Source organism: Schistocerca nitens, chromosome 8, assembly GCF_023898315.1.
Source record: "Schistocerca nitens isolate TAMUIC-IGC-003100 chromosome 8, iqSchNite1.1, whole genome shotgun sequence".
NCBI lineage: Eukaryota > Metazoa > Arthropoda > Insecta > Orthoptera > Acrididae > Schistocerca > Schistocerca nitens.
The window spans coordinates 477,875,001-477,899,251 of NC_064621.1; the positions used below are offsets into that span (position 1 = coordinate 477,875,001).

General features: G+C 39.3%; 1 protein-coding gene across 1 annotated transcript in view; it reads left to right on the forward strand.

The window, feature by feature from the left end:
- The first annotated feature begins 3,981 nt into the window (after positions 1–3,981).
- The window catches only part of LOC126198727 (zwei Ig domain protein zig-8-like), a 1,001,384-nt gene continuing 981,114 nt past the window's right edge, over positions 3,982–24,251 (forward strand). The window contains exon 1 of the mRNA XM_049935248.1: positions 3,982–4,283. Coding sequence (XP_049791205.1) covers positions 4,208–4,283 — 76 coding nt within the window. The 5' untranslated portion in view covers positions 3,982–4,207. The remainder of the gene's footprint in view (positions 4,284–24,251) is intronic.

Below are 24,251 nucleotides of genomic sequence, written 5' to 3' on the forward strand. Positions count from 1 at the left end.
TAGAAGGTGGATTTACTAAAGACACTGCTCACACCACACTTGACCGCCCTATTCTGGAGTATTACTGTGCGGTGTGGGATCCGCATCAGGTGGGACTGACGGATGACATGGAGCAAGTTCAAAGAAGGGCGCTCGTTTTGTACTATCGCGAAATCCGGGAGATAGTGCCACGGATATGATACGTGAATTGGAGTGGCGATTGTTAAAACAAAGGTGTTTTTTGTTGCGACGGGATCTTCTCATGAAATATCAATCACCAGTTTTCTCGTCCGATTGCGAAAATATTGTGTTGGCACCTACATAGAGAGAAATGATCGTCACGATAAGATAAGAGAAATCAGGGCTCCCACAGAAAAAATTAAGCACTCGCTTTTCCCGCACGCCGTTCGAGAGTGGAACGGTAGAAAGACAGCTTGAAGGTGGTTCATTGAACCCTCTGCCAGGAACATTATTGTGAATAGCGGAGTAATCACGCAGATGTATATTATATTTTCTTTAAGAATAACCTTTCCCTCTCCAAGAGCTATTCAAGAACATATTACACTGTTCCATTTTATTGACAACAGTAGTATGAATATGATAAATAATACATAACTTCTCTAAATTAAATATCACTTCACTGCATTTCACTAACTAAATCACTTAACCTCTTCAAGACGCGTTGGAAAATTTTACAGATTACCGAAAAATACTGAATGCAACAATACAGCCCTGTAGAGTAACCGGATTTTGTTACTGTTAAGTGCTGTATTACAGTACTTATGACAGTGGAGAAGTAACATGGCCCTTTGTAGTAACTTTTACTGTGGTGCTACCACTACATAAAATACAGAGCGCTTATATCACATGCTCAAAATGGTTATTATTGGCATTCACATATAGGGTCACTTTGTAGATGTAGGACGCCCTACGCCGTGCTACTACTTCATCTATGATGGCTCTACAAGCATAAATAATGCATTGCTGCGTGTTTCCTGGTGCTATTTACATATCTGTAGACAGCATCCTGGACTGCTCCCCACAGAAAAATATCCAGCGTTCTAAGGTCCGGAGATCGAGGTGACCAACTATCTGGGCCACCACGTCCAATCCTCCTATCCGGGTTTTACAGTTCAGAATTCGTGGTGTTTGTAAGGCGTTATGTGCAGGGCATCCATCATTCTGATACCACATGACCAAACTCTGATCCAGAGGTACTACGTACCAGATAACAGGAAGAGCGTGTCTTAAAAATCGAACGTATTGTCTGTCACTTTGGTTGTCATTTACAACGAAAGGCCCGATAATGGTATCTCCAATAATTCCGCACCGAATTAACGTTATATGGACTTTGATGCTCTGCCTGTCATAACCATTGTGGGTTTCTGATTGACCAATGAAGCATATTCTCAAATTCACTTCTCCTTTGTTGGAGATTGACGCCTATTCAGTAAGAAGAACATCTGAGAAGATATTAGGATTCGTTGAAAGGTGTCACAGAGCCTACTGACAAAACTGAAGCCTGTTACCGAAGTCATTTCCATGAAGTTATTGGTGTAAATGAATATAGTAAGGATGGAATTTATGACGTTAGAGAATCCGATGTGCCCCTGTTTTCGAAACACCAACATGTTATTGAAATCGTCGTGTGCTGACTTGAGGATTCATGACTACGGCAGCCAGCACAGCGACCTTAGCAGCTTCGTCTGTTCTTGTTCTACGATGATTTAGAAGTCTTGCATTTAAACTTCCAGTTTCAAGTAGACGAGAAGACGACGGCTTGTCGGGGAATCTTCTGCTGTACACTAGTTGTGCCTGAACCTGCAGCAAATTACAGAACAGGTATGTACAGCCGGCCGGAGTGGCCGTGCGGTTCTAGGCGCTGCAGTCTGGAACCGAGCGACCGCTACGGTCGCAGGTTCGAATCCTGCCTCGGGCATTGATGTGTGTGATGTTAGGTTTAATTAGTTCTAAGTTCTAAGCGACTGATGACCTCAGAAGTTAAGTCGCATAGTGCTCAGAGCCATTTAGATATGTACAGCAGAGCGCAAGATAGATATAATAACGTAATAATCATAATGCTCTCTATCAGCACTGAACCTTAAAATTCAAGCTATTACAGTATTTCTTGTAAACGTACTATCTCCGTTGATCAGCAGCATATCTACTTTATCGACATGCGTCTACATCTTACATCTTTATACAACAAAAATTTTATTACTTCCACCATGCAGTTACTAAGTTATTCTGATGCACGGCTGCACTGGTATACAGTGTACTGTACGCTAAAGCAACAACAAATGAGTTATGCGGGTGGAAGAGAAGTACCTGTGTTTACATGGCTCAGAAATCATACAAAAACTCACACCTTTACTACAGCACTACAATAAGTATGTAATGCGTACGATCAAGGCAGTAAACAGCTCGGTTTCTTCGCAACATGTGCATTCTTTAACCTTTCCACATCTTCATTTCATTGACAAAAATGGTTCAGTGTGGTACATTTTTGAATAGTTGTGGGAGAGGGTAAGTGTATTCTTAAGTAACATAGACATGATTCCATTTAAAGATTTAACTCTACCTACACCTGTGAAGATACAATAAAACATATACCCCTAGCAAGAACTACACAGTGATGTTGGAGAAAGTTGGTTGAAACAGTTTTTCATTTGACGCACCAGAAAAAAGGTTTTTTGGTTAACATGGTAAATGGGACATAAAAACTTTTAGCCTTCTCTCATTCCTTTTGAATCCTGACTTGTTTTCATTCAACTCACTTTAGGTCTATGACCCACAGAGGTCACGAGTTCCTGAATCCCCACTGATGTTTTTCTCCGAAATTTCCTTTGGGTCGTTATTAATCATATTCATGAAGAGCATACTACACATCTCTCACAGTTACGGTACACTTATTTTGGCGAGTACTTTCGAATCGTCTGCTTCATTCACAACCCTCATAGGCTTGATTCTTACTGGTATAGTAAACAAATGTATGTTTGACATCTATCTAGCGTCACTGTGTGATGCATATATTGCCAGTTTTAGATTCTTGTCATTAAGATCTGGCACTTTCAATAAAGACCCAGTAGATCAGGCTTGAGAATGAACTAGTCGGATCGAAATTAATCGCCAAAATATATGTACTGCAACTGTGATAGGTTTGTAATAATGTCTCCATTAAGTAAAAAGGTTCCTAGTTACACATAAACAAAATGTCGACATTGCATTACCATAACTGTCGTATTTCTTAATGTGCTCTTTATAGAACTATACTGTTCTTGGAAAAGTAACAGAATTTCCTAAGAAAACTTAATAACAGTCATGCACAAATTTTGCAGATGTGTTGTTGTATTGTTAACGTTAAAAAAAACTGTCTTCATGTATATATAGCACTAGTATCTGCTTTTCCCCACTTTTCTTTGTACTGAAATAAATATTACTCAGGATACACTTGAATTAACGTTTTCGTGGTGTAAAATTTCTGTGTTTTTGAGAATGAAGCTGTAGCACTGGAATTCATTACGTTCATTCGTTTTCTTCCCCTGAATCACTATGTATACATTGCTGCAGGACACCTATTGCATTATGAAACATAAGCAGTGCTGATGAAATGCCATTTTCTTCCCTTCTCATCGTCAGTCAGCGTTCACTACTTTTGCAGACCCCTACACGTCCGCGGCGGGGGTAACTCGAAACAACCCTCACCCTGGCATCAGGGTAGAGGGCGGAAGTGTTTTGCTTGCAGGGCTGGGGTCGCGGCCGGCGGCCACAGTGCGCGTGCGCGCGGGGCGGCCCGGGGCCGCGCGCCGGTGGGCGTGGGCGGCGCCGCCTCAGTCCGGCAGGCGCCTTCTCCAGCGCCGCACCTCGCCGCACCGCTCCTTCCTCCGGCCGCACCTGCCCGCCACCTGCGCCGACGACCGCGCCGTCAGCCGCCGGAAGCAGCCCGCGAAGCGCGCGCCTTGCGCCGCGGCAACCAGCGTCACGCGCCCAGTCGGCAGCTATGGGGCCCAGCCTGTGCGGTAGCAGTCGAGGCGGCGACCGGCCGCTCTCTGCGTGCGTGTGAGGTCGGCTGCACTCGCCGTGCAGTCTGCAGGCAGAAAAAGTTTGGCCCCCCGTTCGTGCCCTCCGTGTGTAGCTCTATCTGACTACTGTAGAAGGGCTATGCGGGACCTGTTCAGTGACTCTCAGTGATCCTCCGGGTGTTAGGGTACCTCACGTACTGACAGTGATGGCCTGCGTTGTGGGTTGTGCCACCGTGGCCGGCATCGTCTGGTTGGTGTTCGCCGGACCCGCTGCACGTCCCGGTGAGTTATGCTACGCTACATAATTTTATTTTATTAATTCTTAACAAGTGATTAATCGTGGTTATGACTTGTCATTCGCACCTCAGCTTCCTCATCGCGCATGCAAGTTGTACTCTAACTGATACGCAGGAAACACTGGACCCATTTAAATCCTTCCGAATGTACTGCCGTTTCATCTTACATTACACGTGAAAAAACTGAAATAACTGACAGTTCGGTCGCCGGCATCCTCAGGGCGCAGAGTAACATGGCTAAGAAGTTACCTGCTTCAATATATTGTCTTTATAATAGTGTTACAGGATTACCGATGTGATGACACCATCAGAAATGCCATATACTGAAGTACCTCCTCTGCAGATAATTTAGTCTATGGCCTGAAGAAGGCCGCCTTAAGAGCGTACGAAACACCAGTTATATTAACATTTGAGCATTTGCAGTGTTTTATGAAATGACATATCAGGAAAAACAGAAGGATTTTACTGAGACTGGGATCGTTCACGGAAGACTATGTTGTATTGCTTGCTGGTGTAAAAAATTTTACTTCTGTAAAACAATTTTTTTTTTTGGCTCCTAAGGAGCGCTGTAATATGTTTTGAATTTGACCGTATGACATTCCTTTCCTAATCGCTAAATCTCGCTTCCGAAAGTATTGTGGTATATTACTACAGAAAACACATGGTTAAGTGATTACAAAACGAATAAGTGCCTTGGTCTTGAGTAATCCAATGTGAATGCCCACGAAGAGAAGCGAAATGTTTGGCAATGTTATATAAACTGTCATAGTTATTGAGAAGTTGGGGATCACAATACTGAATATCATTATTAAAATAATATATAGTCAACTATGTGTTCGTAGTTTAGTCAAGCTTTACCTTCTGTCTGAATTCCTCTTTCCCTTTTGTATGTCGTCCTTCCTCCACTTCCCTGACAACGGGATTCGAGTATCAACAATGTAGCAATAACGACTGATATCTCTGTACACATTATTATAACGATGCATAACGCTGTTGTTTGTACAGGTATCTGCATCTTAACTACAGTTGATACATAAAAGTACCAAATACAACTGCTAATCCCATCCAGCAGAAAAATGTAGTCATTAAAATGTTGCGAGTCCTTCAGCATGTAACTATCTATTATTGTTACATGAATTAAACGAACAATTACCAAGCTCCAGAAGGTAATGTTTGAAAAAATAAACTGTATTGACACTCACGTCATCAGGATGTATTCGGTAGTTTTCACCTGTGCCAGAAAGGCATCAGGCTCAGAATTCTGTTGTGAGATATAAGGCTATTCACTTACTACTTTTTTCTACTCAGCTGTATTTATTGATTTCTTTATTTACCTGCAGTCGATTTCGACGCAACAACGGCTTCATCTTCAGTCATTTTAAAGAGCGTCATCCACGTGAAGCGTCATTGAACGTTTATACTGTTAATCTGAAAACTGCAAAACTTTGTCACTACAAAGTTGTTAAATGTGATTGCTGCTCTATTGATACTTGAAACCCTATCGCCATAGAATTAAAGTAATGATGACAAATATATGGGAAACAGTAACTCAAACAGCAGGTATTACTTAAATACGATCCCACAGATCATTGTCCCTTATAGTAGACAAGTGAATGTTATAGTTACCACACCAGATAATGCTAATATAGCATTTATTACTGAACTATTCTGCCGAATGTTAACATCGTAATTGCTTTGAAACGTACATAAAATGACTAAAAAGCATCAAACACATGTGAGTTGACGAAAAATAACAACAAAACGGCCTTTATACTCCACAGCCTACAATAAAACAGCTGACGTCCCTCAGATCAATTTGGAAACGTTACCTAACGGCGTTCTTTCTGCGATCACTGAGATGGTATGTATGTATCTGTAGTTAGAATGCTTACGATCAAGGAAGGCTATGTACAGCACAAACAGCCGCTGTGTGAATGCTTGTTGTCCCACTGCTCTGGCGTCTGTTACATTCTTTCATGGGAAAAAGCTGAGAGTGGCATCTTTCTGAGCAAACCCAGTTAACGTTACTTCCGAAATTAAATGCGCTCTCGCTTCTTCATTCTGTCCCGCTCTCAACATGACCCTAATTTATATCGTTCTTTCTTGTTTTTAACTATGTGAGTGGTTTGTGCACCTACCAGAATATTGTCTCTAAGAACAAAAATTCTCATGATCCTGCTCTTTTAGACACTTACCACGTCAGTAGCAAAGTTACAATATTCATTGTTTTGGTCTTCTATTGTTTCAATAAGGGACCAAAGATGTAAAACACATATTCAAAGAAATTATTTTTGATTTCTCAACTGTGACTTACAGTAACGACAATACGATATTTCTATCACCAGTAATTGTTATACAACAAACTTTTTCTGTTACTGAATCTCAGAAAAAAAAAGAAAATCGGTAATTCTGCAACGTGTCATTTGACAGACTCAAGTTCAGAGTTTCCTAGCTATTTACCAGTGAAATAATGCGCTTCTGTGAGAGCAGTGAACTCATCTCACTCCAGATACTAACTGAAATAAGGTTTACAACTTATCGCAGGTTTTAATGTATGGAATAACGCTGAAAGAAATCCATTAAATTTTTTTTGTATTGTTTGTAAATGCTAATGTGCTGCCTGTAAGATGCGTAAGTTCGTAAGAAATACTTGTTATTTGCATTCCATGCTCACATAACGCCGACAGCAACGGAGTAGAATGCCGGCAAATAGTAGATTGTTCAAAACCAGAAATGTCGGCGACATGAATTGATCGCTAGATATTTAATTAATACTATCGACCCAGAAAATTACGTATTATAGGTAAAGACACTATTACAGAAGTAGCCTTTTATTATCTTTGTCTTTTCAATTCTCACTGTCTCTTTTTCTCTGTTCAAATTATACGGAAACACGTAGTAAATATTATACAGTCGAAGACGTAATGCACGAAGTTCCGCCTTTTTATTACCAGCGTCTCTTAGAAATTGCAGAGGAATGCTTCAATCAGTATTTGTTTTTCTACTTTACAGACATCACAGTTACTGGTGTATTCCGAACACAGCATTTTAAATACTGTGAAGAAACGCTTCCATCACTTACAAGCTTACTCAAGACAACATTACTTGTTATGAACACTGGGGTCATTCGTTCTTATCTTTCAGAAAGTAAAGGGCCACGCAGTCTTAGTTCTGCAAAATTATATTCGCTTTAGTGGTTTTTTGTTTCTAGAAACGCTACAAATTTAACTCAAGTCTCCATATTGTCCAGTAATTTCAGCTACGAAGGTGCCATTTGATGCCATGAGTGTATTCTTTCTCAGGTATGAGGATAAAATACTCTGTTTATCAAAACTAGACATGATTGTCTTAATGGGATTGCCGCGATGGTTCTTTAAATAAAAATAAGGCATTTAAGTCTTTGATTGCTATTTTTTATTTTCAATGACAGCGATCCGAAAGAGTTATGACAGCGAAATGATAGTTCTGTACTGTCAAGTTACTCTGTAACTGCAATATATGATCTGAAGATGGGCAGCTAGCCTGAAACCGGTGTTTGAAAATAAAAAATATCGATTAAAGACTAAAATGCCATTTTTTTCATATTCTGTTGTAGTGTATAGTCACATGTAACTACACGATCCTTCTAATACTTTCCGATGTGATTGTCATAATTACTCACTTCCAGTCTGCTTTTTTTACTTGTAATACTCCGAAATGCCTTCACAAAAGAAGACGAAGTGAATATTTCAGAATTCCAATCAAGAACAGCCGCCAGCATGAGTAACGTAAAAACGGATATCCTCGGAGTAGTGAAGCAAATTAAATCACTTAATAAAAGCAAGTCTTCTGATCCAGACTATAAATCAATTACATTCCTTTCAGGGTATGCTGATGCAATAGCTCCATACTTAACAATCACATACAACCGTTTGCTCTACGAAAGATCCGTACCCAAATGCTGGAAAGATGCAAAAGGCTTTCAGAACATGTATTGTGTTGCAACATTACGAATTACCTCGAACAAAACGGTCTATTGACACACATTCAACAAGGATATAGAAAACATCGTTCCTGTGAAACACAACTAGCTCTTTACTCGCGTGAATGGTTCAAATGGTTCAAATGGCTCTGAGCACTATGGGACTCAACATCTTAGGTCATAAGTCCCCTAGAACTTAGAACTACTTAAACCTAACTAACCTAAGGACATCACACACACCCATGCCCGAGGCAGGATTCGAACCTGCGACCGTAGCAGTCCCGCGGTTCCGGACTGCAGCGCCAGAACCGCACGGCCACCGCGGCCGGCTACTCGCGTGAAGTGTTGATTGCTGTTGACAAGGTATTTCAAATTTATTCCATATTTATGGATTTCCGGAAGGCTTTTGACACTGTATCACACAAGCAGCGTGTAGTCAAACTGCGTGCTTATGGAATTTCGTCTCGGTTATGTGACTGGATTCGAGATTTCCTGTCAGAGAGGTCACAGTTCGTAGTAACTGACGAAAAGTCTTCGAGTAAGACAGAAACGGTTTCAGGCGTTCTCCAAGGTAGTTTTATAGGCCATTTTCTGTTTCTTATCTATATAAACGATTTGTGAGACAAACTGAGCAGCCGTCTTAGGTTGTTTGCAGACGACGCTGTCGTTTGTCGACTAGTAAAGTAATAAGAATACCAAAAAAGAGTTGCAAAACGATTTAGTGCGAAAATTGGCAATAACGAAACGTGTTAAGCCATCCACATGAGTGCAAGAAACTTTGAACTTCGGTTACACGATGAATCAGTCGAATCTAAAGACCGTAAACTCAACTAAATACCTAGAAATTACAATCACGAACAACTTAAATTGGAGGTAACACATAGAAAATGTTGTGGGGAAGGCTAACCAAAGACTAAGTTTCATTGGTAGGACACTTAGACAATGTAACAGATCTACTAAGGAGACTGCCTGCACTACCCTTCTCCGTCCTCTTCTAGAATACTGCTGCGCGGTGTCGGATCCTTCCTAGGTTGGATTAACGGACTACATTGAAAAAGTTCACAGTAGGGTATCACGTTTTGTATTATCGCGAAATAGGGGAGAGAGTGACACTGAAATAATACAGGGTTTGCGATGGACCTCATTAAAAAAAGTAGTTTTTCGTTGCGGAGCAATCTTCTCACGAAACTCAAATCTCCAACTTTCTCCTCCAAATGCGAAAATAATTTTTTGACACCGGCCTACATACGGAGAAACGATCAGCATTACAAAACAAGGGAAATCAAACTTGTACGGAAAGATATACGCGTTCGTTCTTTCCGCGCGCTGTACGAGATTGGAATAATAGCGAATTGTGAAGGTGGTTCGATACCCTCTGCCAGACACTTAAACATAATTTGCAGATCATCCATGTAGATGTAGATGTAGGGTAATAATGTGCATGATATTAGGTTTTATCTTAATTACATTGTGCTTAGAAACAAAAAACTTTGACAAACACGCCTATAAATTGTCACAACGAAGATGATTAAAACTGAATTTCAGTTTTCTGTTTACTCTCAAGCAGGAATCGCATGGTTTACAACGATTACTTAATGGAGTGATGACACAGAAATCGGTCTCTACGAATTACACCATCTGTTGCACCTTGGATAACAACTGTATGTACTCATCCGAAAACCTTATGGGTTCTTGGTGTAGTATCATTGCCACAGATACTACTACAACGCCGCGCCAACACAAGGTTGGCAGCCCGTCGTCTGCGAGCACTGCGCACTCCAGCGGGCTTTGCAGCTCGACGGAACTGGAGTGTGCCTCGTTCACTTCTTACCCAGATATCAACCTAGGCAGACGCACTTTCATAATCGGCCCTCAGCCAGTTCTGTTTGCATTGATTCTCTGAGGAGGGCCCATCAGGCTTAGCCCCTGAGAATATGTTGTGTTAGTTATAACCACAGCGGCAGTCCTACAAACTACTAAAGATAAGTAATTTTCATTGTACTATGTGTTTCTTGAATAATAAACTTTCTCTCTAACAGTGTGCCGTACCGCATATTATTGCAACCTGGACTCCTTCAGCTAGTATCAACTCGGCCTCCTCGTTGCATTTAGTAACGAGCTGAAAACACCTACGCGTTTTGTGCCTCTAAACAGTGAGACACAATACTTGGACTAAAGAGTGGATGGGAATCAGAGTCCTATAGACAAATTGGATAAGCTGTCCTGTAGATAGGTTGGTTATATACCAACGTGATGCAACAAAAACGTTATCCATAAAGAGGTATACATATTGACATACACAAATTAGTTCTAAGATACTGTGAAACAATAGCTTGTACGAAAGGAAGATTGTGTGTATTCATTTTACTTTTAATAATACCACGAAAATAAAGCGCACGAATCCCTCGTAGCTACAGGTATACGAAAAGGCAGAAAAATGTGCACGTTTGGGTAGGAATTAAGCTGTGAAGTAGGCGAAGACTTGTTTCACACCCTAACCCTGTTGACATGGTCTTTGCTGCCGAAATGGCAGGAATGCAGGGAATGGGGCAGATGATTTTCTAGTTGGGAATATTTGGAATTAGATTTCCAGTTCTGGCGGTTGCTTTCCAAAGAATGGAAAGCTCTCGAAAATTTTGTTCAGAGGAGCGGCTGACGCCATTCTTAATTATGAGAACATACTTTCTACACGAAAATGAGAACCTAGTGTATGTGTGTGCGTGTATGTATGTGTAGTTATGTATTACCTGTGTGCAGAGCAACGTTGAACACTTGCTCCACTTCCACAATGTACCTCCGCTTCGTTGGCGATGCGGCGGTCGGTACTCTGGATGTATATTTATATCAGCATGATTACAATTCACACTTAATGCCTAGCAAGTAAGAGAAAACGAATGCTTGCAAACTACTTATGCTAATGTTCTTGCAGGTCTTGTCGGAACTGTTTTAAACGCTTTTAATGCATATATCGACTTTATTTTTGGCATTTTGCCCCTAATGCAACTGTTGCTAATGTAATTTAGACCCGTCTTTATGACATCGTCTAATCTGATTTTTACGTTTAAGTTACTTAACGCAAACACTGGAGGCGTGGCATCGTGATGTGATCTAATACATACATCACGAGTTGTAGGTGAACGTGAGATCTTGGTGAACGGAATGGGTGGAAGGACTGGGTGCTTCTTTTTGTTGTACACCTAAACAGATTGGCGAATAGAATAATATTTAACTGGTAACATCGATCACACCAAGATGCAACAGATTTTTTACGTATAAAACTGCTACCTTCAAGACTAGAGTCACAACTCTGTCATAAAGAAATGTGACTGCCAGTTACTTATATTTTTATTTATTGTTTTCAAAATAGCACCTAAAGGTTATGGAAACATAAACGATCGTTGTGCAAGAGTACGAAACAAAACATGTGATTGTAACTCGTTCAATCTCTTTTCGGAGGGAAAGAAAACTGTTTAATTCACATTGATTTTGGGTCGATTGTCAACAAGTATGTCGACATATAGTATCGGTGAAGCGTAGCAAATGCTGACATAATACGGCAAAAGCCTCCGAGAACTATAACTATATCGGAGGAGCTGTGGATTGACAACATCAGCTTCCGATTTGTCACACACAGGTTAACTGACGACCAGGAAACAAGACGCACAGGAATTGACGCAGATTTCGTTGACTAGTTTTCTGCAGATAGTGATGAGACCTGAACCGTTTTTTTTTCTTTTTTACGGAGTAGTGTAGACAAGCATCACGGAACACTTGTAAATCTATCTACACCATATTATGACGAACATCCAGAAACGCTACAACTCTCACAAATTTCTAAGACGTGTTGTCTTCGGTTTTTATGATTCATACTCAGTGAGCCTCTAATAAAAACTCTCTAGAAATCAGAGAGCTCAATGGTATATGAACCACACAGTAGTTCCCTGTTAAAAGCCACTTACCATGGTAGTGAATTATTGGTACATTTTATTCTACCAGAGAATATATTTCGATTGGAAGACTAGAACAAAGTGGTGTCTATTTTATGATAATGACGAGAAAGAAACCTGACAGAAAATTGGAGAATTTCCACTGCATGTGTCGTGTAGTGGTGATACGATACTTCTATGAGGGATTACATGGCGCTCTGCTGGGATGGCAGCCCCTTGTTAGAACGATATGTTGTGTAATAAACAGTCCACTAGGGAAAGCTGCTAACTTTTGTGCTGTCTTCTGCATAAGCTCCTGCAGTTGAAGGAGTGTAAAGTCAGTACTCGACAGATGAAGTAGTTACAACCACCTTTAGAATCCAAAGTCTCGACACCTCCGTTTACTTATTATCGTAAGGCTGATTGATTGTACTTTGTCCTAGTCTTCCAATCAAAATTATTGACGGAAATGGGAATCGCACTCTGTCATGCTGACAGTCATATTCTGTAGCAGATTTGTAAGAGATATATTACAGAGTAAATTGTCATTAACTAAATTTATCCTCTACTTTTCTTCGAAGAACAGGCTTATAGTCTCTTCCGTCTTCACAAAAGCCATCTTTTCCTTGGTCACCCTGTATCTTTATTTCCTTTAGGTCTGTACTCTGTTAGTTGTCTAATTATTCTTCCGTTCACGGTTCTTTCAATAAGCTTCTTTCATTTGGCGATCCCGAAGTCTGCTCTTTCATTTATGCAAAATACATTTAATTCTGTACTTATGTCAGAATTATTTATTTTATCTCTCAGAGTACATTCATTTCCTTTCTTTAAACATTTCATTTCAGCTTATTCTATCCTATTTTGGTCCTTTTTAATTATTGTCCAGATCTCACTTCCGTATATGTGCATAGGTGTAGCTTTTAGTTAGTAAAATTTTGTTTTTAATCCTCAGCTGCTCTTATTAGCTACATAGATAATCTTCTTTATTCACTGGAGGTCTCATTATTATATTCATATCTTACACGACAAGCGAAATGTGTGTTTAACTGATTTTCCGTTTAACATTATCTTAGAATTTATTGGATATTTTCCTTTGAAAACCATAATTTCATTTTAGTTTTCTGATATTTTTAAGCTATAGAGTTTGTCTATTAAGTACAAGCAATGTTCAACGAGTTGTAAATCATATTCCGTATTTTGTAAAGTGAGTTGGTTATCAACAAACAGTAGGGTATTTAACTGTATGTTTCTGGCAATTAATTTTATTTCTCGATTACCTTGTTTTTTTCCACTGGCTATCAGTGTCGTTAACAGTATACGAAAGGAAGTCGGTGAGAGCATGCAACCTTTTCCTACTCCTCTGTTAATTACCGTTGGTCCTGTTTCCATTAGCCTCTATTATTTAAAATCACCCTATTTAAATGCTAACTTTCTATCACTTGTATTAATTGTTTAGGATATTCTCGTTTTTTTTTCATTATATTCCAAAGCATATAGCTATTCACTCTATTGAAAACATTTTTAATATCTAAAAATGTATTATTAAATTGCTGATTATGTTATCTCTTTTCAGTTATCCGCGCGACCTTAGAAATACTGTCACTGCATGATCGTTTCTTTCTAAAACCATTTTGTTCCTCTAGCAGGAGGGCGTCAGCTATTCTTTTCGGATTGTTATTAATTATTCATGGTTACAACTTATAGCCAGTGTTAAGAGGCTTTACCATTGTAATTTTCATAAGCATTTCTAGTGCCTTTTTTATTGAAGTTTTTACTTCTGCGCCTCTCCTAGAGTCGGGTACCGTCTTCCATTTTCAACATTCATTTAATAAAAGCAGCTGTCTCAGTACAAATATTTATCCTCCTCATTTGATAAAGTCTTCATTAACAGTATCGGATTTTGCTCATTTTCTGTTCTTCATGTACTCTAATGCTTCTTTTATCTTCTCGAATGTCATATTATCTTCTTGGTATTCTTCATCATCTTGTTCTTTGGGTCTATTTTCGTTAGTTCAATTTTATCATTGTTTTCTACCTATAATATCTCATAGCGTTTTTTCTCATTTTTTGTCTATTACGTGCAATCTTGTAGAATCTTTTTCCTGTATATTTGGGTGCTCGAGGAATTAATAAGCTATCTCTTGTCTACCACGGACATTATGTTCAGTCTTTCATATCATTCTATCCCAGGATTCTGGACGGACTTCTCACACTGTTTCCTTAGCATAGCTACGTTCTCCTTTACATTGCGCCTTCGTTTTGCATGTATTGTACTATAGATTTGTAATGCAAGCGTTTGGTTTCTCTTTCAATGCAATTTCTAATTATTTATTTCATAATATGACACCCTCGCTCCTCGTAATTTCTTTTTCTTCCTTATTGCCTCCGTCATCGTTTGGATCAGATACGCTTTTACCTTTTCTCAATCTGAATTTATATTGTTTTCTCTAAATTTATTTTGTTAATAATGTGTGAGTCGCAGTTGAAATAGACTTCTTACACTGTCTAAACGCCTGCAACATAAATAACGTACGCCTCAACTTAATGAAGATCGATTCTGTAAGACATTACTAAGTGCGCTACCTGCCTTCAGTCATATCTAATCACAACTAAACGACTTGAGTCTGAAACTGCAAGACACAGGAGTGTGAAAGTTTTCTATTGTTATGAAACTCTCAACTTAATGGTATTAAAGATTTTACACAGCAGTACGTTTCTGTGATGGGACTTTGGACTGGGTCCAGTAGCTTTACTCCGACTCACGGTGAAAATATTACAAAGACAAAATTCGGTAAAATGTATTTCAAATAATAAATTGAATGTTGAAATATGAACACCATACAGTATTTAAATCAAAGCTGGATTTAATTAAGTAGTTTCCCGTTATTATGTGGCAAACTGAAAAACTATTGGTCACTTACTCAGGCGACTGTATATAGCATTACGTAATTTGTCAACTAGTTTCGATTATGGAGACACATATACACAGGAACTCCCCGGCGATAAGGTGATAGTTCCAACACCATTATCATTAGATTGTCTTCATTTGACATGTATCAATTGCGATTGGGTAACGGCTACACTAGTCTTAGTGAAACAAACAAAGACACAGTCCAGATATGGAGATAAGGTATTATGTTTTCTACAGTTCGAATCAGTTTCGGAATGACAACTGAGTAATCTGTTTAGAATATTACAAATTCGATGATTAGTTTCATGGTCTGGCGTTACATTTATGGCACTGGTTGAAATATGCATTTGTAAATGGCTGCAAAAACATGTGCATAACTTAAAATATTTGATTGTTGAGGTATTATTGTCGTGTAAACCCATTCGCAGAACTTCGGATATTTGTGTAACATTCTAAAAATGAAGTCCGGAAGCTGACTTGTATCGAGTTTTGTACCCTAGTACGAAACACATCTGTGGTACACTGCACATTGAAAATGTTTTTAAGAATCTTAATTGCTTTCATATGGATCAAAATTGAGTCACTGCTTGTTTCCTCCGAAAAGTGGACGTTGGTATTCGTCTGGTATATCAGCGATAACGTGAAATCGGAATTCTGGGCTTTTGCATACCATAACCTTTACAGCCTATAGCACACATACATTTATGAGTCTCTGGGGAATTAAAGGTCATGGCGAAAACACCATGAAATTTGTACGATCGTTGTCATTGACGTGAATGACGTTTTAACCTGTTCAAAGATGGGTGGAAATTTGAATTATTTGTGAGCATTACAGGTGTAATAGGAAATAATCAAATATTGTCACAATTTTTTAAGATATTTGCTACTTAATGATACTGCATAAGGAAAAGATGAACAGCTGTAAACATGTAGTGCTAATAGATCAAATAAAATTTGACATAAGTCGTACTTGTGTTGCACAAGAGCTCTTATGCTCAATGATGAATCGTATTTTGGTACAAAGAGAGTCAATGTCTACTTCTATGTGAATCTTAAAAGTCAGTACACATGATTTTCATTTTGGCCCTGTCATCTGCCTTTGTATTCGCCACTGCAGTGCTCTCTCTTGCGTATCTGTTTGCGGGCGGACGTAGTACCAAATCTATAGCAATTTTTCATCTCGTTAGTGTGGTGGGAGAGAGGCAACTGCTGCTTCGCGTAAATTTAAAGTGAGCAAAAATGGTTATGGCGCTGCTGTAACGATGTTCGAAGAGATTTGTACCACGTTAGGGCCACTCTCAAACAACATTCGACTGTTATCTCGATTCTCTTTACGGAGCAGTGTGATTACCCTAGTAACTATTTACGATATGGAGCTGATTCTCCCAGTAGCCAACGTGGTTTCGTGTCAACACCTCTGGGTGAATTACGTAAACTATTCACGTATAAAATATGAAATGCGGAACAGATGTAACGATAAATGCCTGAACCCATTGATTCTGATTAGGCTTTTTCTGTTCCGCCATTTGAAGTTGATAACATCTCCCTTCGTCCATAAATCGAGAATTGGACATAGGTGACAGAACATGTGACAGGGTGCCATTTGCTAATTGCATACCGGGACTTCGACTGGATGGGGCATTAAAAACTTAACAGTACTGATGGTGGTATAGAGTGGTAGAGTAATGCAACACTAAATAATAAACAGTAAAATAATATAATAATAAATAATATTTTATTGGGACGTATTTACTCATAGTCATTACTTAGGTGACTAGCGGTATCACAGCAGTAACACGCCGTCTGTTTGTGCAACCACTGGATCAAGCATTTTATTGATTACTCTGAGATCGAAATTTTCCAAGATTCGCTCTACGAATATTGACGTAAGTGTTTGTAGACCATATCTACGCAATGAATTCGGTAATAATTTCGAAGAACATTGGTGTACATTATCGGGTTGTAATCCAGTATCTGAAACACATCAGTTTGGCTACCGAATTTGTTGCTTTAATAATATTATTATTTACTTGTGTTAGTGTTCTTGGTCCAAGGGATCATTTCAGGAAAAACATATAATAGCTAAAACGACATGTGAGTATATAGTTAAAATTATGGTAGTATTTTCTTCCAGATGATGCTGCCTCATAAGCAAATTTTGTGATGATCAAGTCATTTTACCAATGTTTTAAAACTGTACACCATTGGTTGGATACATTTACACAATGTTGTTGTACAGCTACCTCTAATGTATGGCATTCTACTCTGATATTGAAAGTAGTCTGTGTTTTCGGCTACTGATCGCCTTCAGCATGGATGCTCTCGATATTCGTGGGTTCTAGTGCGTTTAGTGTCTAAATATTTACTACACCAAAGGTTCTAACAATACAGATCATTCGTTGTAGATAAATATTTATCTAAAAATAATATCGTGTTCGGAGTACTGTATTCAGGGTCAGGTACGTTTTCAGTAATGTGATTGCTGTAGTCTGCTTCAGTACGAAGACTGATTCGCTGTAGCTGTCCACGCTAGACTACATTTCAAAATTTTCTATTGACTTCTGGTATGTGCTATTTAACGTTCATGTTTCACTTTTCTATAAGGCTTCATTTTAGAGAACCATTTTCAGGAAAGACACTATAGATGTAATTATTTCATCCGCAAGGGGCAGATCCTGATAACTACGACTGAAATATAAATGTAACACTTTCCTGTAAGTCACTCGTTTCTTTAATCGGTACGCGGTTCTATGGGTCAGATCGTCATCTTCAGATGTAGAAATACGGCCAAGATGGAAACATTTTCGCGCCAGTAGGCCGAACCAAAACAGGATATGTTTGGTCTTTCAGTACGCACGAAAATATTTTTTTTTGTCAGAAAAACTGCCATTGAAGTTAAAAAAATATTTTTCAAGACTAATGAGTACTTATCGGTAAAGTAGACTAAAAACATTGCTGGACACTGTTTCTTGTTACATGTATTCTTCACTTTACATCAAATGTTAAACGCTTTTCTTGCCCTCTGTTATTAAAATGATGATTTATTTCAACTCGTAAGGTAAGTCTGTACAATCTCGGGAGCGGGTAAGTAATGGAAATACGAAAATAATGTTAATATGTTGTGTCATGGATTTAAAGAAACAAACGTTGCTGGTGGTAGACTTTGGTTGCCTATTTTGTTACTTTAACAGAAATTCATTTGTACAGTAGATCTTCTGTATTTCGGACTTCAGTAATTCGGAATCCGCGATATTTCGGACTTGTTTTTATCACGAAGTGGGACACTGCCAGACATCATGCGTGGAGACCGCTTTTGTTGTTTGGGGGATTGAACATATCTCTTCCCATCTGGATTACCAGATGTTCGACATTTACCGAAGTGTTCGGCATTCCAGGCCTGCGTTCGGCTTGCGGCATTGAAGTGTGAGTGGTTCGGTGGTCATACAATTACATTCATATCACTAATTTGTTTACAGATTTCCCTAAAACAAAAAAATCATCAAAAAGGTAATAGAGGTTCCACGCAACAATGCCTGTGTGGAAAGAGTTCTCAGCCACATGAATCATTTATGGCCTGACGCTACAAACAAATCGAGTGTCGAAATGGTAAAAGACGAATTACGCATTCGGTTTTATTTGAAGTTTGAAACGTGCATGACCTTTAGCAAAAAATTGAAAGTAAAAGGAATTATTGAAATGTGCAGCTAGTAATAACACCTATCATTTATGACGTTTACTGAAGGTGTTATTGTGTCACCCTCAGCTTAGCAAATGCTTTCTCCAGGTAATGTTCGATAATTTTGTCAGTCTAATCTGGCGACCCAGGGCCAATAATGAGTGATTTATGCGTCATTGTTGGTCACAAGCACACAACGAAATCAAATCCAGTTGAATTCGCTTTCTGAAAGCCACGTGGCGAATTGTGTTTAATTCCATTTCTTTGATTTGTTACAAATAATGTGTTGCACTTTAGGAAGCAGTGACAAAGACGAGCGTTAGGAGTAAACAAAATTCTTTAGGTTTAAAACCAAACGACAGCACTTACCAAGCTGGATATTTGCATATTGGTAGTATGTTCCTATAGGACTACGTGTGTGGTATTGCTAAGTCGACTTTTGCGACATTAGGATTCGATTCAATACTGCAGTGCCTGTGTTTTTCAAACGTACGATTGCCAGTTCCTTCGGAGATGAACGCATGTCAGCAGGAACTGGCACTGTGGAAAATACAGCCGTTATGAAATACATGAAATATATACGTCGTTGGTAATGTGGACCACTACTAGGTGTATAATGAAATGACGACAATGAAAATTTCTGTCACACCGGGACTCTCACCCTGATTTCCCGCTTATCGCGAGCGGTCGGCTTACCATTAGGCTGTCCGAGCACGCCTCATGACCAGAACCAGACTTCCCTATGTCATCAATCATATATCTACAACCTGCACTCCTACATCAATTATGTACTCTCATTTACAGTGGAGATATATTAATTGAAAGTCGCTTGCCCTGTTTTGGTGTATAAATACGATATTGAAGTGTCTGTGTAGTTGAGAAGCAGTGCAAAGTTCCTTCCGAAATGCATGTATGAGAATTACGTTCTCGGCACTGGTCCGCATTGAATATGGATCTCTATTGTTTGATAGTCCAGTCTCGACAATACTCTGGACAACAAAAAATGCGATTCACCTAGTTTGCCATTAACCACTAGAAACACTGTATGCTGTATTCTTCATTCTGGTAACTCTGTCAGAAACAGTTATGAAATTCAATATCAAATAACTCGGACTGTAAAACGCCCCAATAGCTCCTAATTAGTTATGTGTCAGTGAGTAAACCTATTACGTGTTTGAATGCATAAAAAAACGTGTTGTATTAAAAGTAACGTACATCTGCCTGATACGGAATGCGTGTTTTGGTGCATCCATTTGATGAGCAACTACGTGACACTCTCCTATTTACAAAACAAGCAAGTGTTGTAACACCCGAAATCGCCGTTCGAAATCGCGTTGTGACACGGCTCATGACGCTCAAAAACCATGCTCGATTCTCCTCGACTCTGTACCTGTATGACAGGGGAAACTGACCGGGTCTGGCAGTTTACCTGACACTCTCTTCTACTTTTTTTTTTGCCCTCACTCTATTCCGCAGTTCTGCCTTCCCAGTACATCATGAGAAACATTCCACTTTACGCCTGAAATCTCCACAGACAGTATGTTCTTCCTCGCCCACTGCTTTTCAAATTTTCAAACCCTTTTTGACAATAATTAAGAATGGAATAGTTTTATGGATCTTTGTGTATTTCTGATGGGCAATCTGTCTACTTTTTATCTCTTTCGTTCGGTATATTTACCTAACTACAAACTTCTGAGAAGATAGCGAAAATACATGAATGTCAATGATCATTACGGTACGAACTGAAGGGACTGTAGAAAAAAATAGCTCATTCAGTCGAAAATCGAGTAAGAGGTAAGTTAGTGGAAAATATGTGAAGAGATGGAGAAATATAGTAACTTGACAATGGAGGTAGGTATAGACGGTCTGAAAGTGATTACGTTATGTAAATAGATAATCGAGATCAAGTTGTCAATGAAGAGGTGCTGAGTGAGTACAGGAAAGCAGTTCATTCTAGAGGCACACCCAGACAAAAAGAGGCAAAATCATAGGACGCATTTTAAGGCACAGTAATATCATTGGAACGATAGCTAAATGGGCTGTTGAGGAAGAAATCGCCAGGGACAAACGAGGCTATCACACATGCTACATATAATGAATAATGTAAAACTAACTGAACTAAACTAAATTCTGTCTGAACAGGGCTTGGAAGGTCCAACAGTGCCGCCCTACCGTCTGGTTATCCTCAGTCTGTAGGCGGGACTGTATGTGGACATGGAGAGGTGCGTAGTCAGCACACAGCTCACTTGGCCATTGTCAGTTTTCGTGACCGGAGTTGCTACCTTAAAATCAAGTAGCTCCCCAGTTGGCCTGACAAGGGCTGAATGCATCCCGCTTATCATCAGCACTCGGCATACCAGGATAGCCACTAGCCCGAGATCTAGCCCCGCCTGACAGATGTGAATTTCGGTAATCTTATGCGAACCGGCATTACCACAGCGGCAAGGCCACTGGCTTATGATTCATGTGCGATGAACTAAATACGCGGATATGAAGCGGGAGCAGAGAGATAACGTGGATGGCGTGCTCCATGAAATCAATCCCAGGTTTGAACACTGAAGGCGAAGAAAAATCGAGATAACTAGGTCGTCAATATGTTGCTTACGGACCCCTTGGTTCGTTTCACCCTCTCCTTCATTTGGAACTTCGTTATAATTATCGTCATTTTCTTGTCATGGACCAACTTGCCTACTTTACACTCTAATACGTAACTTGAGGTACATAACTAACAAAGAAGAAGGGAAACCTTCGCAGTGAATTCTTGAACACAGAAGTTTCAGTGCAAAGACTGATGCTCTGATACGGTGTCCTAAATGCCCTTCAGAGATAGAAATATTTTGTTCAGACATAACCACGTTTTTCTTTAAGAAAGCTTCGTAAGACAAGTATGATCTAAAAAACTGGTCGAAAAGTATGTAACAGTCTATAAATAACTTTTATCTGAGCATTTTTTGAGAGCATTTTGAGAATTTTAGTGGAAATTTATAGAAAGTTACAAAATCGTGTCTGTACATAAAGAATAAATGAAAAGAAATAAGGAGTGGGAACTCTTTCGAATAAGATATTGCCAATTTGAGATCTGTGCATCATGTTCCACACGCACTTGATTTACAATAACGTTTAAGCGCGTCAGAACAGTATTCGTCTAACACTGTCAAGTTATTTATTTTTGTGTTTGTGCAGTCACATGATGCAAATATTGTTCAGACACAGTGCTTGGTCCTGTATAAATGAACCAAAAGTCTTTTTTTCTGTGTCTGTGCTGCAATACCTGTGTGATACACTCCAAGCATATTTCACGCAAATATTACGACAGGGATTTTGTTCAAGCGTTCTAATGTTTTGTTGGGTATTTGTGTTCCCGTAAAGCGGCGTCCGCGTCTGGCTAAATGACGTAGGCATGTTCACAGCGGACTCTGTCGGTGTCGCCACTTGATTTCACTAGACACAGGACAAATGAAATGCATAAAACCAGCAGCGGGTTAAATTCTGGCAGACCAATTAATAAACTAATGAACAGTGACATTTCATATTAAATAAAGCTTTGTCACTGTTGTTACACTCTAAGGTCTACTTAATTATAGTTTTTCTTTTCCTCTTAATTGCTTTGTGTGTGTACCATCTCGTATAATACACATGTTCAGTAGCAATTACCACTTTTGGTCAATTACATGAAACAAATCCGGAATCACATTGATGTATACATTAACCCACTCTCATCAATTTATTTTCAACATGTCGAAATATTGGCTGTGATGTTTGGGAATTACTTCAATCTGTACCCTCATGAAAACTAAAATGAAACTGTATTTGTTTTTGGAAGGGATCCACCTTGAGCAAAAGAAAGTTCATTCTCGTCTTCTATTATCTAGACATGCTTCGCAGAATATTTAGCATCATCAGTGGTTTTTTATTTTCGAATTATTAGACAACAGCAAATTTGCTCGCTTATTAATTCTGCACACATAAGTTCGAGTTTTTAAGAAAGTATTTATCCATTTGAGAAGCTTACAAAGTTTTTTATATGTACCTTTTATTATTATTGCCATTATTATTGTTGTATACGTTGAAATGGTTCAAACAGCTCTGAGCACCATGGGTCATAGCATCTGACGTCATCAGTCCCCTGTAACTTAGAACTACTTAAACCTAACTAACCAAAGGACATCACACACATCCATACCCGAGGCAGGATTCCAATCTGCGACCGTAGCAGTCACGCGGTTCCAGACTGAAGACCCTAGAACCGCTCGGTCACTACGGCCAGCTATTATTGTTATTATTATCATTACTATTATTATTATCATCGTTTCCATTACGGCTGTTCTCCTTTCACATTTAAGTCATTTGCAGCCGCATGGAATTACATGTACAGAAGTTACTGAACTACATTGTGGTTAGACCCAACATCAATTAATTCCGCCTGGAAGATTGTGTTTGTGTGTGTGTGTGTTTCTGCCTATGTGTATGTGGTTGTGTCTGTGTGTACATACGTCTCATTTGCTTTGCGCGCGCGCGCGCGCACACACACACACAAACACACGCACACACACACACACACACACACACACACACACACACACACACACACACACACACACGCACGCACGCACGCATGCACGCACGCACACCATGTGCTACATAGAATTAATTAATGTTGAGCCTAATCAAAATGTTCCCAGTCGTAATATTTCGAGGTAAATAACTTTCCTACATGAATTTCTGTACGGTTGTAGATGACAAACTGCGATCCAAAACACAGTATGAGGTAACGTAGATTGAATAGAAAAGTTGGTCTGTTTTTTATAGTTGTAAATATTTTCCTAAATGCTCGGCTTTATATATCCACATATACTAAGAGCACAGTTTTCCCGTTGTTTAACAGGAAAAAATAAAAGCGTACTGGCCGGCCGGTGTGGCCGTGTGGTTCTAGACGCTCCAATCTGGAACCACGTGACCGCTACGATCGCAGATTCGAATCCTGCCTCGGGCATGGATGTGTGTGATGTCCTTAGGTTAGTGAGGTTTAAGTAGTTCTAAGTTCTAGGGGACTGATGACCACAGATGTTAGATCCCATAGTGCTCAGAGCCATCTCAACCATTTGAAAAGCGTACTCAAGATTCCTAAACTTCAACAACCTGTGTCTGGATACTAAGAAAATAAAGAAACGTATGATGCTCAAGGAGGACCCTTCCAAAAACAAATTTATTTGTAAGCGAACACTGATAGAAAATCTTCCACATCAAGGTGAGAAGTGAAATTATTTCCCACTATTAAATTTTACCCTTTCCTCCTCCAAACTCAGTTTTATCTATTTGAAATTCGTGGAAGACCACTACTTGTGTTGCTTCGAAAAGCTCTACATGGATACCAAATAGGGATTCGTTACAATACTCAGTTTGAAATTTTTGCTGCAAAGTAATAGGTGAACACAGTTACCGACTCCTCACCATTGGTAATTAGCGTTGTTGTAATTAAC